Source organism: Oncorhynchus kisutch, linkage group LG5 (assembly GCF_002021735.2).
Source record: "Oncorhynchus kisutch isolate 150728-3 linkage group LG5, Okis_V2, whole genome shotgun sequence".
NCBI lineage: Eukaryota > Metazoa > Chordata > Actinopteri > Salmoniformes > Salmonidae > Oncorhynchus > Oncorhynchus kisutch.
The window spans coordinates 67,346,250-67,364,941 of record NC_034178.2 but is presented as its reverse complement, the minus strand read 5'-3'; the positions used below and the strand labels follow the sequence as shown (position 1 = coordinate 67,364,941).

Sequence of the window (18,692 nt, the reverse complement as noted above, 5' to 3'; positions counted from 1 at the left end):
TCCTGTTTACATGTATCACTACCGGTCCAAAGTTTTAAAACACCTACTCATTCAAGGGTTTTTCTTTATTTTTACTATTTTCTACATTGTATAACAATAGTGAAGACATCAAAACTATGAAATAGCACATATGGAATCATGTAGTAACCAAAAAAGTGTTAAACAAATCAGAATATATTTTATATTTCATATTCTTCAAATAGCCACCCTTTGCCTTGATGACAGCTTTGCACACTCTTGGCATTCTCTCAACCAGCTTCATGAGGTAGTCACTTGGAATGCATTTCAATTCAAAATGAATTTGTGGAATTTGTTTCTTTCTTAATGCATTGGAGCCAGTCAGTTGTGTTGTGACAAGGTAGGGGTGGTATACAGATGATACCCCTTTTTGGTAAAAGACCAAGTTCCTATTGTGGCAAGAACAGCTCAAATAAGCAAAGAGAACACTTTTTTAACACTTTTTGGGGGGATATTACATGATTCCATATGTGTTATTTCATAGTTTTGATGTCTTCACTATTATCCTACAATGTAGAAAATAGTAAAAAATAAAAACCCATCAGTAGGTGTCCTAAAACTTCTGACTGCTAGTGTATATTACCACTAGTATATTACCATACGCATTTATATATTCCTACTACCAGTCACCTTTCAGCCATGTTTACATGTATATCCTTCTACCAGTCACTTTTCAGCCATGTTTACATGTATATCCTTCTACCAGTCACCTTTCAGCCATGTTTACATGTATATCCTTCTACCAGTCACTTTTCAGCCATGTTTACATGTATATCCTACTACCAGTCACTTTTCAGCCCTGTTTACATGTATATCCTACTACCAGTCACTTTTCAGCCATGTTTACATGTATATCCTACTACCAGTCACTTTTCAGCCATGTTTACATGTATATCCTTCTACCAGTCACTTTTCAGCCCTGTTTACATGTATATCCTTCTACCAGTCACTTTTCAGCCATGTTTACATATGTATATCCTTCTACCAGTCACTTTTCAGCCCTGTTTACATGTATATCCTTCTACCAGTCACTTTTCAGCCATGTTTACATGTATATCCTTCTACCAGTCACTTTTCAGCCATGTTTACATGTATATCCTTCTACCAGTCACTTTTCAGCCATGTTTACATGTATATCCTTCTACCAGTCACTTTTCAGCCATGTTTACATGTATATCCTTCTACCAGTCACTTTTCAGCCATGTTTACATGTATATCCTACTACCAGTCACTTTTCAGCCATGTTTACATGTATATCCTACTACCAGTCACTTTTCAGCCATGTTTACATGTATATCCTTCTACCAGTCACCTTTCAGCCCTGTTTACATGTATATCCTACTACCAGTCACCTTTCAGCCCTGTTTACATGTATATCCTTCTACCAGCCACTTTTCAGCCATGTTTACATGTATATCCTGCTACTGGTCACTGCACCTGTTTACATGTATATCCTTCTACCAGCCACTTTTCAGCCATGTTTACATGTATATCCTGCTACTGGTCACTGCACCTGTTTACATGTATATCCTACTACCAGTCACTTTTCAGCCCTGTTTACATGTATATCCTACTACCAGTCACTTTTTATGTGTAAACACACCACTCCAGTACCCCTGCACATTGATTAAGGTACTGACACTGACCTGTATATACTTGCATTCGCGTGTGTCTTTAACTCCCATTGTAGTTTTTTTATATATATATATATTTTTTTTTGTTGTTGTTGTTGTTGTTGTTGTTGTTGTTGTTGTTGTTGTTGTTGTTGTTGTTATTATTATTATTATTATTATTATTATTATTATTATTATCACTGAATTGTTGGAAAGAGGTCTCAAGGTAAGAATGTCACTGTACTGTTTTACACCTGTTCTATCCTGTGCATATGGCAAATAAACTTTGGAACTTAAAACTTACCTAACATTTATCTGCCGATACAGATATGACTAATATATCATGCATACCTGACAATCACCCCTAGCGCGCGCACACACACACATGCTTTGAATACCACAAAATCCATAAATCAGTCTAGGCCAAGGGTCACACACCCTGAGGAAGATGATGACAAAGAACCCAGGCTAGGCCCACAGCTTGATTGAGGACCAACAAGCCTTACAAACATTTGTTCCACTGTCACTGCTTTCTGTTTCACTCTCTCTATCTGTTTCACTCTCTTTCTGTTTCTCTCTCTTTCTGTTTCTCTCTCTTTCTGTTTCACTCTCTTTCTGTTTCACTCTCTTTCTGTTTCTATTTCTCTCACTTTCTGTTTCTCTCGCTTTCTGTTTCTCTCTCTCTCTTTCTGCTTCTCTCTCGGTCTTGTTTGCGTGCGGAAGTAGGCCTAAGTGGTCTCTTGTGTGCTTTCCCTGCAGTGACAGGACTCTTGAGAATTTGGTTTGCTATTACAATTGAGACACACACATAGGAACACACACTTGGGATAGGTGAGAAATAGGTTTGGGCGGTATACTGTTTTCTGGGGTATTTTTAAAATACCCACGGGATGATTTTCAATACCTTTACAACTATTTTCAGTTTTTTATTTAATTGTCATATTTATTTAGATTTTTTAAAGTAAATATCTGCAGTCAACTTGGGCACTCGGTTATGAAATAAAGCAGATCGCGTTCTTCAATTTATGTGTTAGATTATTTTTCATTATGAAGCTTACCAGTAGTTCCCTGAAACAGCTGAGCCATCACGTTGTTTGTTTCCAAGCGCACAACGACGAGAGACCCGTGCCTCGTGAGCAGGGTTGGGGATCAATTCCATTTCAGTTCCTGTCAATTCAGGAAGTAAACCAAATTCCAATTCCAGATTTTCCTCATTGAAAGGCATTGGAATTAAAGTTTGGAATTCATTGTACTTGCTGAATTGACTGGAATTTAAATGGACTTGACCCCACCCTGTTCATGTGCCACTCTCACTGTTGTGCAGCATGCAATGATCTGGAAACACTTCACAACTAAATAATTTCCAGACAGATATCTTAACTATTAAGTTAACTATGTCTAAATTGCAGTTGTGCATTTGGTTTGCTAACTTAGTAGCTAGTTATCCAAGTGGTTAGCTTTTCTTGATAACAGCAGAGAATTCCAACCTGGATCAAGATCCTCTCTGTGTAAGATCAGTTTTGTGCAGAAAACTGTGAGTAGCATTTTCTTGTTACATGTTTATGAGCTGGGATGTCTGTCCTGTATAAAATGTTTGCATGTGCTCATTAGCAATTCGCTAACAATCCCCAGTGTAATTCTTATATGTACGCGTTAGCATTGCTAACCTTTGGATTACAGAGACTCAGTGGGGTCTTTTGCGTTTTTTTAAATAGCAACCTTATGTTCAGTGCCTGTAATACCGCATACTCGGGGATGACACAAGGACAGTATGAAAGTATGGATACCGCCCAAACCTAGTGAAAAACAAAACACTGCCGAGTCTGAAGCCTCTTGATTGTGACAGAACAGAAAGGTTTGATAAACACTTCACACAAGTGGAGGAGGAAGACAATGGGGGAACAAATCTCACTGCCGGTAAACCACTGTCCAGTTTGCTTTCCCCGGTCTTGGGCTCATAATTGTTGGCTGTGGTCTCTCCCTCTCTCTCTGCAGTGGAAGGAGGCAAAGCCAGAAGAGCTGATGGACTCCAAACTGAGGTGTGTCTTTGAGCTGCCGGCGGAGAACGAGAAAACGGTGGGTTCATAGAGACTTATTACTTCTCTCTTGCAATATTTATATAGTTGCCCCCCCCCAAAAAAAAATTTGACAGCCTACTATAAAATACATAATTCAACTACTGAGCTGTATTGTATGCTCAAATAAATGGGGAATTTATATTATTTTACACTAATACAATTTGTCAGAGAATTGATTTTGTTAAACAGGTCTTTTTTTTTTTCTCAATAAGGTAGGGGTCAAAATTATTAAGTCTCCTTCCACCCTCCCCACCCGGAAAGCATGTTTCCCACCCCGCCTAGCCGACCTCCCCGACCCGAAGAAAGCATGCCACCCATCCCACCCAGCAACCGAGGTTGCTTGTCAGTCCCCCCTCCCACCCATCCATCTCCTGAGACTCCCCCCATAACATCCAGAGATTCTAATAGTAACTGGTTAAATGGGAGAGAGAGAGAGAGAACCAATATTTTGTCAGTAATAATTTTGAAATTAATTTTGTAACTTTGTCCCAGAATCATTTAACTGCATGACACTCCCACATCATATGACGGAATGTGCCTTACTGATTTAGGGGACATAGTGAACAATCGGGAGTTGGCGATCATTTCAGCCTAAAATATTTCATTGCCGTTAAATACAGTCTGTGAACAAACTTAAAATGTAAAGTACCATTAAAAAGTTTGGACTATGTTGTAGAATAATAGTGAAGACGTCAAAACTATGAAATAACACAAATGGAATCATGAAGTAACCTAAAAAGTTTTTTTTTTTAAATCTAAATATATTTTAGAAGTAGCCACCCTTTGCCTTGATGACAGTGTTGCACACTCTTGCCGTTCTCTCAACCAGATTTTTTTCAACTGCATATTTACCATCTACTGTCATCTTCCCTCTTCCTTGTTTTTCTCACACACACGTATTTTTCTTTCCCTGTCGCTCCGTCTCATCCGTTACACGTCTCTAAAACTCAAGTGATTTAGTAGAGAAAATCCCTGTGGAGAAAATCCCTGTCATCAGGAGTGGAGACAGAGCTCCCCTTGTCTTGCCATAACCCCAGCCATAGCCCCAGCCATAACCCCAGCCATAGCCCCAGCCATAGCCCCAGCCATAACCCCAGCCATAGCCCCAGCCATAACCCCAGCCATAACCCCAGCCATAGCCCCAGCCATAGCCCCAGCCATAGCCATAGCCATAGCCCCAGCCATAGCCCCAGCCATAGCCCCAGCCATAGCCCCAGCCATAGCCCCAGCCACAACCCCAGCCATAACCCCAGCCATAGCCCCAGCCATAGCCCCAGCCATAGCCCCAGCCATAGCCACAGCCATAACCCCAGCCATAGCCCCAGCCATAACCCCAGCCATAACCCTAGCCATAGCCCCAGCCATAACCCCAGCCATAGCCCCAGCCATAACCCCAGCCATAGCCCCAGCCATAACCCCAGCCATAGCCACAGCCATAACCCCAGCCATAGCCATAGCCCCAGCCATAACCCCATCCCCAGCCATAACCCCAGCCCCAGCCATAACCCCAGCCATAGCCATAGCCCCAGCCATAGCCCCAGCCATAGCCCCAGCCATAGCCCCAGCCATAACCCCAGCCATAGCCCCAGCCATAACCCCAGCCATAGCCCCAGCCATAGCCCCAGCCATAACCCCAGCCATAGCCCCAGCCATAACCCCAGCCCCAGCCATAACCCCAGCCATAACCCCAGCCATAGCCATAACCATAGCCCCAGCCATAACCCCAGACATAGCCCCAGGCATAGCACCAGCCCCAACCCCAGACATAGCCCCAGCTATAACCCCAGCCTTAGCCCCAGCCTTAGCTATAGCCCCAGCTATAGCCCTAGCCTTAGCCATAGCCCCAGCCATAACACCAGCCATAGCCCCAGCCTTAGCCATAGCCCCAGCCATAGCCCCAGCCTTAGCCATCACCTCAGCCATAGCACCAGCCTTAGCCATCACCTCAGCCATAGCCCCAGCCATAATCCCAGCCTTAGCCAAAGCCCCAGCCTTAGCCATAGCCCCAGCCATAACCATAACCCCAGCCATAGTCCCAGCCATAACCATAGCCCCAGCCATAACCATAACCCCAGTCATAACCATAGCCCCAGCCATAACCATAGCCCCAGCCATAACCATAACCCCAGTCGTAACCATAACCCCAGTCGTAACCATAACCCCAGTCGTAACCATAGCCCCAGCCATAACCATAACCCCAGTCGTAACCATAGCCCCAGCCATAGCCCCAGTCATAACCATAGCCCCAGCCATAACCATAGCCCCAGCCATAACCATAACCATAGCCCCAGCCATAACCATAACCCCAGCCATAACCATAGCCCCAGTCATAACCATAGCCCCAGCCATAACCCCAGCCTTAGCCATAGCCCCAGCCATAACCATAACCCCAGCCATAACCCCAGCCTTAGCCATAGCCCCAGCCATAACCCCAGCCTTAGCCATAGCCCCAGCCATAACCCCAGCCATAGCCATAACCCCAGCCTTAGCCATAGCCCCAGCCATAACCATAACCCCAGCCATAACCATAGCCCCAGCCATAGCCCCAGCCATAACAATAGTTCCCTGGGCCACACTCCCCACTTTTCACACAGTTTATTATTGTTGCAATTACTCTGCAAAGCACACACAGATGGTAGAAGATCACTTCCCCCGGGATGAGCAGAAAATATGAGCCCCATAAACAAAGCCACAGGGAAAATGGGCCGTTGTTGTTTTTGTTAATTATGATCAGCGAGATATATGGCTGGAAGCAACAGCATCGTCGTGCCACGTAGTTGGGAGTGAAAATGGAAACCAGCTTTTGCGTCTCTTTTTGGAAGTATTGGGATTGGGGGAGTGTGTCTGTGTGTGTGTCTGTGTGTGTGTGTGTGCATGCGTGCGTGCATGTTTGACTGCACTCGCCTGCCTCTCTCTTAGTGTACGACATGACTGCAATCACTACCAGCCAGGCCTGCAGCAGAACAAGTTACCAACATTCACTTTCTCCATATTGATTCCTTATTGTGACATTACCTTTGAGGTATGTTTCTGCATATGTACCAAGATGTTGAAATAAACCTAAGCCCTCTCTCCCTCTTCCCGCCTCTTCACCGACAGCACCAAGACCCGGATGCCAACAAGATGATGTCGTCCAACCTGCTCAAGTCAGAGTCCTCCACACTGTCCATGAAGTCCATGAGCTCCACCCTGGACGACGGCGAGGTCAAGAAGGTCATGGAGGAGTGTAAGAGGTTGCAGACGGAGGCACAGCGGCTACGGGAAGAGAACAAGCAGATCAGGGTGAGAACCAAGGAGATGTCTGGGATTCAATCAAGGACTCAGTCAATGGCTATACACTGAGTGGACAAAACATTAAGAATGGTGCTCTTTCCATGGCATAGCCTGACCAGGTGAAAGCTATGATCCCTTGATGATGTCACTTGTTAAATCCACTTCAATCAGTGTAGATGAAAGGGAGGAGACGGGTTAAAGGATGATTTTTAAGCCTTGAGACAACTGAGACATGGATTGTGTATGTGTACCATTCAGAGGGTGAATGGGCAAGACAATAGATTGAAGTGCCTTTGAACGGGGTATGGTAGTACAGTACGGACCAGGCGTACCGGTTTGTTTCAAGAACTGCAACGCTGCTGGGTTTTTCACGCTCAACAGTTTCCCTGTGTGTGTCAAGAATGGTTCACCACCCAAAGGATATTCATTATCCAGCCAACTTAACCCAACTGTGGGAAGCATTGGAGTCAACTTGGGCCAACATCCCTGTGGAATGCTTTCGACACCTTGTAGTGTCCATATCCTGTCGATTTGAGGTTGTTCTTAAGGCAAAAGGGAGTGCACTGAAGGTGTTCCTAATGTTTTATACACTCAGTGTAAATCATTCATTTTAAATTTAAAAAATGGATGTAGCAGCCCCAGATTTCCCCTTTTAAAGAGCATCATGCCACCCGCCACAGATTTCCCCTTTCAAGAGCAGCACGCCACCCGCTGGCCTGCCACCTCCCCTTTAAGTAGTGCCAGAGGCGGAATTGCTTTTGGCCACTCCCATCCCTGGATCCAGATAACACTAACAGAGCCCGCCCACCCGCTGTTGGGAAATGAAGTGTGTTAAAAGCTGGCGCCTGGTGGAGTCCTGAGGGGGTTTAGATGATTTACACATCCCCTTTGAATGAATGGACGACATTACCTATCTTTGACTGAATAAATGACATTACCTATCTTTGACTGAATAAATGACATTACCTATCTTTGACTGAATAAATGACATGACCTATCTTTGACTGAATAAATGACATGACCTATCTTTGACTGAATAAATGACATGACCTATCTTTGACTGAATAAATGACATGACCTATCTTTGACTGAATAAATGACATGACCTATCTTTGACTGAATAAATGACATGACCTATCTTTGACTGAATAAATGACATGACCTATCTTTGACTGAATAAATGACATTACCTATCTTTGACTGAATAAATGACATTACCTATCTTTGACTGAGGGATGTGGATAATACTGATGGTAATTTTCCCCCCCTTTCTCTCTCTTTCACCATATCTATCCCTCTCCCCCCTCTTTCTCTTTTTCCTTTCCTCTCATATCTATCCCTCTCTCTTTCTCTTCTCTCCATATCTATCCCACTCCCCTCTCTATCCCTCTCTTTTCTCTCTTTCTCTATCTCTTCACCCTCTCTCTCTGTTCCTATTTCATCTTTCTCCTCCTCTCACTCTCTTTTGGTTTCACCACCCCATCCAGGAAGACGATGGCCTGCGGATGAGGAAGAGCAATGTGTTGTCCTCCTCCCAGCACTCCTCCCACTCCATGGTGAAGGAGGAGGGGCTGAGCCTGCGCACAGTGGCCCTCATCGTGCTCTTCTTCGTGGTCGGAGTCATCATCGGCAAGTTGGTCTTGTAAGAGCAAGCGGCGAGCGAGAGACGGCCAACCGCATGCTTTCGGGGGATTGAAACAAACGGATTTGGGATTTTTTTTATTCAGAAATGCCATATCAATGGGGTAGTTTTGAATCGTTCCTTTATGTACAAATAAAAAAAGATACAAATCAAAATTCCATGTTATGAACAAACCAACAAGAGAAAAAACAACAACAACTTGTTACAAGATCTCTTTAATCATAACATAATCATTCTGGCCTATGCCACAGATACAGTAGGAGGGAGTAAAATGCAGATCTTTGATAGTCATTGAAGTGAAGGATTTTCTAAACACCGGGGGGGGGGGGGGGGCTTGCGATTGAGTCAGTTTGCGTTGTGTGAATGAATGTTTTCACGGATTGTCATTTATTTTCACAAGTGGCCACAGGCCGTAGGCATACTCTGTGTAGTGAATCCATAGTACCCTGGATTAAAGTAATACCAGGTGGGCAGCACTCTTTTTGTCTCACCTCCTTTACAACATGATTGACAGAGAGGCTTCAGGAAGTAGATGGGATTATGCACAGGGCTACTGTCAACCAAACTGACTCTTCCAATCAAAGGCTTTGTATAGACCGTCTCCTCTGTGATTGGGGAACATCCTTAATCGACACAACAACCCCCTCCTCCGTCTCCCCATTCTCTGTTTTTCCAAGCTAGAACATTTCCCCCCTTTTGATCATAAATACCTGAGTTGGCAGTATATTCTTGATTGCATGCGTCCACTAAAGAGCGTTGCATTTTTTGGGACATTTTAAATTTAATTGAATTGCTTTCATCATTGTGATGTTTCTTTTCAGCCTTAGATTTTCTCAACTCAACCGTCAGATTTTTTTTCCCCCTTTTCATTTCTTTTTCTTTTCTTTTCTTTTTTGTGATAACGTTTTATTTTGTTTTTAGGGTTTGAGGTATTATTAAAAAATGTATGCAGCTAAATGAACTCCGGATGGGTTGGGACTGAGTCACTGAATAGCCTACTTACTTTGTGACTGTTATTAGCACGTTATTCTGGAAGGAAAGAAGGGAGAGAGGGAATGAGGAAAGGTACTTGTAGAAGTGAGTTTTGTTGAGATTTTGTCGGTTTTCTTTTTTCTTCTCCAAGCTGTACATTTGTTGATCTGTCAGGCAGAACTGTCATTTAAATGGTTTATGCTGTCCGTTCACCATGCTGTGACTGTCACGTAACTCTTAAAGAACATTTCTCCAACTGTATGGTCATTGGCTTCATGCACCCCACTACGGTCAGCATCGATAGTTTTGGATCTTTGTCTGTTTGTTTCACCGTTATAGTTATCACTGCACTCATGTTCATTTTAATGCACTATATTCTCAAGAATGTTTTTTTCCCAGTATCTATCAATGTAACTGTTTTGTTAGTTGACGTGTCTCTGCATTTAACTCACGAGAAAACTAAAACATACTAAACTATATCCTGAAGGGACCATTCTGCCTTTTGTGTTTGTCCCTACTGTTTTTGATTGCTTTGTCCTTAATGGGATTCATGTCAAAAATGCAATACACTCAATTTCTTTCATCTCACTGTCGCAGATTATGGATAACAAAAAATAACTTGCCGATGGAAGTATGGATTTGAGGAAAGAGCGAGGGAGAAAGTAACCTACTGTATCTACGTGTGACTGAGCATAACCTACTGTATCTACGTGTGAGTGAGCATAACCTACTGTATCTACGTGTGACTGAGCATAACCTACTGTATCTGTGTGACTGAGCATAACCTACTGTATCTGTGTGACTGAGCATAACCTACTGTATCTACGTGTGACTGTGTAACATACTGTATCTACATGTGACTGAGCGTAACCTACTGTATCTACGTGTGACTGTGTAACCTACTGTATCTACGTGTGAATGAGCGTAACCTACTGTATCTACGTGTGACTGAGTGTAACCTACTGTATCTACATGTGAATGAGCGTAACCTACTGTATCTATGTGTGACTGAGCATAACCTCCTGTATCTACGTGTGACTGAGAGTAACCTACTGTATCTACGTGTGACTGAGAGTAACCTACTGTATCTACGTGTGACTGAGCGTAACCTACTGTATCTACCTGTGACTGAGAGTAACCTACTGTATCTACCTGTGACTGAGCGTAACCTACTGTATCTACGTGTGACTGAGCGTAACCTACTGTATCTACGTGGGACTGAGAGTAACCTCCTGTATCTACATGTGACTGAGAGTAACCTACTGTATCTACGTGTGACTGAGAGTAACCTACTGTATCTACGTGTGACTGAGCGTAACCTACTGTATCTACCTGTGACTGAGAGTAACCTACTGTATCTACCTGTGACTGAGCATAACCTACTGTATCTACGTGTGACTGAGCGTAACCTACTGTATCTACGTGGGACTGAGAGTAACCTACTGTATCTACGTGGGACTGAGAGTAACCTACTGTATCTACGTGTGACTGAGCGTAACCTACTGTATCTACGTGTGACTGAGCGTAACCTACTGTATCTACCTGTGACTGAGCGTAACCTACTGTATCTACATGTGAATGAGCGTAACCTACTGTATCTACGTGTGACTGAGCGTAACCTACTGTATCTACGTGTGACAGCGTAACCTACTGTATCTACGTGTGACTGAGAGTAACCTACTGTATCTATGTGGGACTGAGCATAACCTCCTGTATCTATGTGTGTGTGAAGCATGACTGCTTAGAGGGAGGGCAGAACAGGTCTGAGCTGAGCTACTCTGTCCCAATGGTTGTGAAAACACTCAAATTGACCTGTCTACCATCGTGCTCCATGTAAGCAGTCGGCAACTGTTTTGTATGTATATAAATAAGTCTAAGAAAAATTCCTATTCCTAGTCAAGTAGTCAGTCTATGGTGTTAAACCTTGATGGACTATGTAGCATCTTAATAATTTAAATGAATAAAGACCCTACCTAATTCTGTGTGAAGTAATTTCCTCTTTGTTCAACATACCGGTCCGGAAAACAATTCCATTTTTCATCCTCTGACTGAGAAAGCCGGCAGCTTTGTTGACCGGTTTCATCTACTTTACAAAGTGTCAAGCTGTAAAAAGCTCATCACCATGTCCAAGCTCATCACCGTGTCCGAGCTCATCACCGTGTCCGAGCTCATCACCGCGTCCGAGCTCATCACAGTGTCCGAGCTCATCACCGTGTCCGAGCTCATCACCGTGTCCAAGCTCATCACCGTGTCCGAGCTCATCACAGTGTCCGAGCTCATCACCGTGTCCGAGCTCATCACCGTGTCCGAGCTCATCACCATGTCCGAGCTCATCACCGTGTCCGAGCTCATCACCGCGTCCGAGCTCATCACCGCGTCCGAGCTCATCACCGCGTCCGAGCTCATCACCGTGTCCGAGCTCATCACCGTGTCCGAGCTCATCACAGTGTCCGAGCTCATCACCGTGTCCGAGCTCATCACCGTGTCCGAGCTCATCACCGTGTCCGAGCTCATCACCGTGTCCGAGCTCATCACCGTGTCCGAGCTCATCACCGTGTCCGAGCTCATCACCGTGTCCAAGCTCATCACCGTGTCCGAGGGAAGAGGGACTTAGTTGGATGTCACTACTTTCACATGTCTAGATTAAATAATGGAGAGGGAAATGTCAGCATCTGAAATTAGCATTCCCCTCACAGCCAATACATCTCCACTGACATCTGCTGCTACATTAGCTATAGATGGTTTGCTTTATTTGGCTGTGGTTCTTGCAATGTTTGTTTTTTTTTACGTTGAAAATGATGTTTCCATCTGGTAATTGGCTTTCAATGTGTCGTGGTGTTAAATGAGAAGTTGTTTTATTCATGTTATTGTATCTTTAACACCCTGTAAATGTTCTGTCAGCACTTCAGGTTTTGGTTTGACCTCCTGATGTGCACCTGATGTCAGTAGGAACTGTGGTGTTTAAGTTGGTGGGGCCTAGATACTGTACATCTAGAGGCACTGTTGTGGAAATGACCCCCATATTCATTTACATTTTTCGATTCAGCTAGGGAATTGTCATTTCCAAGAAAAATAGCAATGGAATGTTCTCAAAACTGTGATAATGATAATCGACCCTATCCGACACACCTGGAAACGGGTCAACTCAGAAATACCCTATGCATTGACACCGTGTGTTGACGTGTGCCAATTTTCCATCGGGAATCTTTATATACACTTAAGGAAGGAGGAATTTACACCAGAAGACTTGTCATAGAGATTTATGAGGAAATGGATGGTTTCCAATCATTCTCTTCACAGACCTATAGTCTGGTGGATGAAACTCTAAAGATGTTTTTTACTCCACAGTGACCACAGGAAAACCACATTAGATGTTACGTGTTTGAGTTTTGGCCCTTGACTGGATTGGTTCCAATTGTGTCTGTAGTGTACATACAAGGCCTTCAGAAAGTATTCATACACATTGACCTATTCTACATTTTGTTCTGTTACAGACTCAATTCAAAATAGTCAATATATATATGTATATATTTTTATCTCTCACCCATCTACACACAATACGTGTGACTGAGCATAACCTACTGTATTATTGACAAAGTCAAAACATTGGAATTTTTTGCAAATGTATTGAAAATTAAGTGGAGAAATATCTAATTTACATAAGTATTTACACCCCTTTGCTATGACACTCCAAATTGAGCTCAGGTGTATCCAATTCCCTTTGATCATCCTGGATGTTGCTACAATGTGATTGGAGTCCACCTGTGGCCAATTCAATTATTTGGACATGATTTAAAGAAACACACCTGTCTATATAAGGTCCCTACAGTTGTCGTGCACATTCAAGCAGAAACTATACCATGAAGTACAATAAACTGTCTGTAGATTGCTGAGAATTGTGTTGAGGCATGTATATGGGGATGGTTATAAAAAAACTTCTAGAGTGTGGAAATTGTAAAAATATGGAACTACCGAGACTACCTAGAGCTTGTGTCCGACCAAATTGAGCAACCGGGAAAGAAGGATAATGGTCAGGGTGGTGACCAAGAACCCAATGACCACTCTGACAGAACTTCCTTGGTCGAGAACCTGCCTGGTGGACAACAGTCTCTACAGCACTTCACCAATCTGGGCTTTATGGGAGAGTGGCCAGACGGAAGACACTCCTGAGAAAAAGGTACATGACAGCACGCCTGGAGTTTGCAAAAAGGCACATGGACGATTCGGAGCATAAGGCAAAAGACTGGTCTGATAAGACAAAAGGGTAGCACTTTGGCCTAAATGCAAAGTGCCATGTTTGTAGGAAACCAGGCACAGCTCATCACCCATCTAACACAATCCCTACTGTGAAGCATGGTGGTGGCAGCATCATGCTATGGGGATGCTTTTCAGCAGCAGGAACTGGGAGACAAGTAAAGATAGAGGGACCAATGAATGGAACCAAAAATAGGCAAATCCTTGATAAGAACCTGCTTCAAAGTGTAAATTACCTTAGACTGTGGTGACAATTTTACCTTCCTACAGGACAATGACCCCAACCATACAGCCAAAGCAATGCTGGGATGGCTTCAGAATAAGAATGTGAAAGTCTTTGAGTGGCCCGGCCAAAGCCCAGACTTGAATCCAATTGAAAATCTGTGGAAGGACTTGAAGATTGCTGTTCACCACCCCTCCCATCTAATTTAATATACAGGGAAGAACGGAAGAAATCCCCAAATCCAGATGTGCAAAGCTGATACAGACGTACCCAAGACAACGCAAAGCTGTACTCGCTGCCAAAGGTACTTCTATAAAGCATTGATTCGGGTATTTTAATATTTATGTAAATTAGATATTTCTGTATTTAATTTTAAATAAATTTGCAAACATTTCTAAAAACATGTTTTTACTTTGTCATTATGGGGTATTGGTGAAAAAATTTATATTGAATCAAATTTGAATTCAGGCTGTAACACAACAAAATGTGTAATAAGTTAAGTTGAATGCTGGCAGACACTGACAAAGTGAGTTCCAGAAAGTGCCTGTCTATGGCTACGTTGCCTTTTAGGCCTGAATTAATTCAATCCTAAATTAGGTTGTGCTGATGTTTGAACCCATATCAGCAAATGTCACTCTACGTAGCTAGCTGACTCAATTTATATTCAAATCAATGTCTGTCACAGGAGAGATTGTGCAGATGTAACTGTCCTCCTAGAAACAGAATCCACTGTAGGATGAGACAATGTGAAGGTGTCACAGGTCAGGACTGTATTCACTTGTGCTCCAGTTTAAATGTTGTCCTCCCCCTTTTGATTGAGGGTTGTGACTTTAATCCAACAACTGTCAAGTCAAATCAAATTTGATTGGTCACATACAGGTGTTTAGCAGATGTTATTGCGAGTGTAGCGAAATGCTTGTGCTTCTAGCTCCGACAGTGCAGTAATATCTAACAATTACACAACATATACCCAATAGACAGAAATCTAGTAAAGGAATGGAGTTAAGAATATAAAAATATATGGATGAGCAATGTCAGAGCGGCATAGAATAAGATACAGTAGAATAGTATAGGATGCAGTATATACATATGAGTTGGGTATATGTAAACATTATTAAAGTGACTAGTGTTCCATTTATTAAAGTGGCCAGTGATTTCAAGTCTATGTATATAGGCAGCAGCCTGTAATGTGCTAGTGTCTAGCTCAATCACCTCTTTATTTTAATGAATCTGGTACTCATTGAGGTATTTTCAATAAAACTGAGGTCTGGCTGAGTTTCCAAGTAAAAAAAAACCAAATAAAACATTAACTGTCCAAGTGCACTACATTAAACTATGCATCAAGCACAGTTATTCACCATCAAATAGGCTTCTTGGTGTTAACTGTATGCCATAATTAGTATTGGCAATGTGCGGACCATTGTTTGTAACTTGTTCAAGTACATGAGGAAAAACAATCCACCTTCCTGCTTCTAACAGTTTGCGCAACAAGTAACAAGCAACAGCGTATGTTTCGATTTTATTTGTTGTCCTTTGCAGACATAAGTGTAACCCCCGAACATTTTTAATGGCCCTCAAGCCAGAAATATTTGTCTGACGAGGAAGCCGATTGCATGCAACCCATTTCAACCTGTAAATATGCAAAGACCATGTTACAATGTTGATACATGGGACCATTACTGTCTGAATAGGATTTGAAAGCAGGAGTATGCCAGATCTGTTGGAGTCATGACAACTAGCACACATTGCGTCTTTTTTAGGGCGAGGGAGAACAATAACTGCTGAAGCTTTTCCAGTAACATTGTGATGGCTCTTCGAAGCAGATGTTGTGATTTAGAGCATCGCCAATAGAAACAGTAGCTGTTTTAGGGTACCTTCCATCCACAAAATGTTTATCTTGTTTCTCAATGGGAGACAACATAACTGGCTGTTGACTAGTGGGATCTAATAGGTTGGTTCAAAGTAACTTAATGAGGATTTTTCCACAATTTTTTCAGATTAACATTAGGTCATGATATACAGGCCCTTGTTCCTGGCAGCTGATGAGGCACCAGTACAGTACCCATAATGCAGCAGATCTGTGGTCGTACACAGCACGTCATTTGTTTCGACAAGGAAAGAAGTTAACATTTTATAATAGCGATGCATTCTCAGAGCCAGAGAAGCTGAAGTGCAGCTGATGTTTTTAACTCATATGCGCACAAAAAATTATGGGATTTTCTTAACAGCTTGAAATGAGAGCAAAAGTGTGAGAGAGGAAGTCTATCGAAGTCATGGGTACAAACAGTGATGTAAAGTTTTTCACCAGTTTGGCTTTGTGGCGAGGGTTAATGTGTGGGCTCTGTTGCGTATGAAGGGGTAAAGGCGGCCATCCATATCCATACGATGAGGTGAGATGCTCCAAAAACTATTTCGGCACATTGGCCCTTGTCCATTTTCTCTGTAGTCTACAGTCGATGGCAGCCCATTCTTGCATAATCAATGCTTGGAGTTTGTCAGAATTTGTGGGTTTTTGTTTGTCCACCCACTTCTTGAGGATTGACCACAAATTCTCAATGGGATTAAGGTCTGGGGAGTTTCCCAAAATATTGATGTTTTGTTCTGGCGAGCCACTTAGCTATCACTTTGGCCTCCCGGAGGATGTGTTGGTACCATTCTTTATTCATGGCTGTGTTCTTAGGCAAAATTGTGAGGGAGCCCACTCCCTTGGCTGAGAAGCAACCCCACACATGAATGGTCTCAGGATGCTTTACTGTTGGCATGACACAGGACTGATGGTAGCGCTCACCTTGTCTTCTCCGGACAAGCTTTTTTCCGGATGCCCCAAACAATCAGAAAGGGGATTCATCAGAGAAAATTACTTAACTCCAGTGCTCAGCAGTCCAATCCCTGTACCTTTTGCAGAATATCAGTCTGTCCCTGATGTTTTTCCTGGAGAGAAGTGGCTTCTTTGCTGCCCTTCTTGACACCAGGCCATCCTCCAAAAGCCTTCGCCTCACTGTGCATGCAGATGCACTCACACCTGCCTGCTGCCATTCCTGAACAAGCTCTGTACTGGTGGCGGCCTGATCCCGCAGCTGAATCAACTTTAGGAGACGGTCCTGGAGCTTGCTGGACATTCTTGGGCGCCCTGAAGCATTCTTCACAATAATTGAACCGCTCTCCTTGAAGTTCTTGATGATCCGATAAATGGTTGATTTAGGTGCAACATCCTTGCCTGTGAAGCCCTTTTTGTGCAAAGCAATGATGACGGCACGTGTTTCCTTGCAGGTAACCATGTTTGACAGAGGAAGAACAATGATTCCAAGCACCACCCTCCTTTTGAAGCTTCCAGTCTGTTATTCGAACTCAATCAGCATGACAGTGTGATCTCCAGCCTTGTCCTCGTCAACACTCACACCTGTGTTAACGAGAGAATCACTGACCTGATGTCAGTTGGTCCTTTTGTGTCAGGGCTGAAATGCAGTTAAAATGTTTTTAGGGGATTCAGTTCATTTGCATGGCAAAGAGGGGACGTTGCAATGAATTGCAATTAATCTGATCACTCTTCATAACATTCTGGAGTATATGCAAATTTCCATCATACAAACTGAGGCAGCAGACTTTGTGAAACATAGTATTTGTGTCATTCTCAAAACTTTTGGCCACGACTGTACATTATAAAGACTGGATCAAGTGTTCTCTCACAGGGCATTAGTAAGACAAACCCACCGAAATGTCTGAGGTTTGGAAACCCTGTTTCGCTGAAAGGAAACCTTTCTCAGCATGTTTGGCTTGCCTTCTTTCTAGTTATTTTACGGATCATTCTTTTCCTGCACGAAGTATGACACTTTTCGGAGACCCCACTTCAGAATCCAGACTTTCCCACAGTTGGTGAAGCTCTCCAGATAATTGAATGTCTGAGCACATATTTAGATTAGCATTGTGCATCAGGTACAATGGCACTACAATGGTTTGGTTCTGATTTTGCTAACAGAACTCACTGGCTAAACGTTCGTCCAAAGTCAACTGCTCAACGAACAGCCCATTCAATTAACTCCGCAGACAAATTGGCACGCAACAACGCATGTCCCTGGAAGGAGTCGCTTTCACGAAATAGGGAGCAGTAAAAAGCACTTTTATAATTTACTTTTAACGGATGCCTTTAACGAGCCACTGGCTTGATTGCAAACAGGTTACCCTGTAATTCGCCCTTGCCTGACGCTCAGCTTTTATGGCGCGCAACAGAAACCGCAAACAGACTATAAAAAGTGGTCGTTCCCCAGCCTTCCTCAGTCATCACTGCTCTCCTCCTAGCCATCCTGGAACATAACCATGGTGGATCAATGTGTTGTTATTGGCCCAATTGTGTAACATGGATTTAGGAGGCTTTAGAGTCCATTAAATGACAATCCTGCACATTAGTGTTCTGATAAATGCCAGTCATTTTCCGTCTTTTTTTCTCTCCCTCTTGGTTTTTCGTTAGATTTTCAATCCAAGCCTGGAGTACACTTGCTCAAACCCGAACGATGACCTCATGGGTCTAGCAGCCACCATCACTATTATGAGAGGAGTTAATCTGAACAGTATGTTGCCTTTGAAAGTGACTCATATGGATCTTCTCCTCTTGGACTTTTTAT

The 18,692-nt window shown here is 43.1% G+C and overlaps 1 protein-coding gene across 1 annotated transcript in view; it reads left to right on the top strand.

Annotated features, from left to right (window-relative positions):
- The window catches only part of LOC109891657 (vesicle-associated membrane protein-associated protein B), a 36,467-nt gene extending 26,373 nt beyond the window's left edge, over nucleotides 1-10,094 (top strand). The window contains exons 4-6 of the mRNA XM_031825700.1: nucleotides 3,627-3,707; nucleotides 6,809-6,991; nucleotides 8,470-10,094. Coding sequence (XP_031681560.1) covers nucleotides 3,627-3,707; nucleotides 6,809-6,991; nucleotides 8,470-8,628 — 423 coding nt within the window. The 3' untranslated portion in view covers nucleotides 8,629-10,094. The remainder of the gene's footprint in view (nucleotides 1-3,626; nucleotides 3,708-6,808; nucleotides 6,992-8,469) is intronic.
- The last annotated feature ends 8,598 nt before the right edge of the window (nucleotides 10,095-18,692 follow it).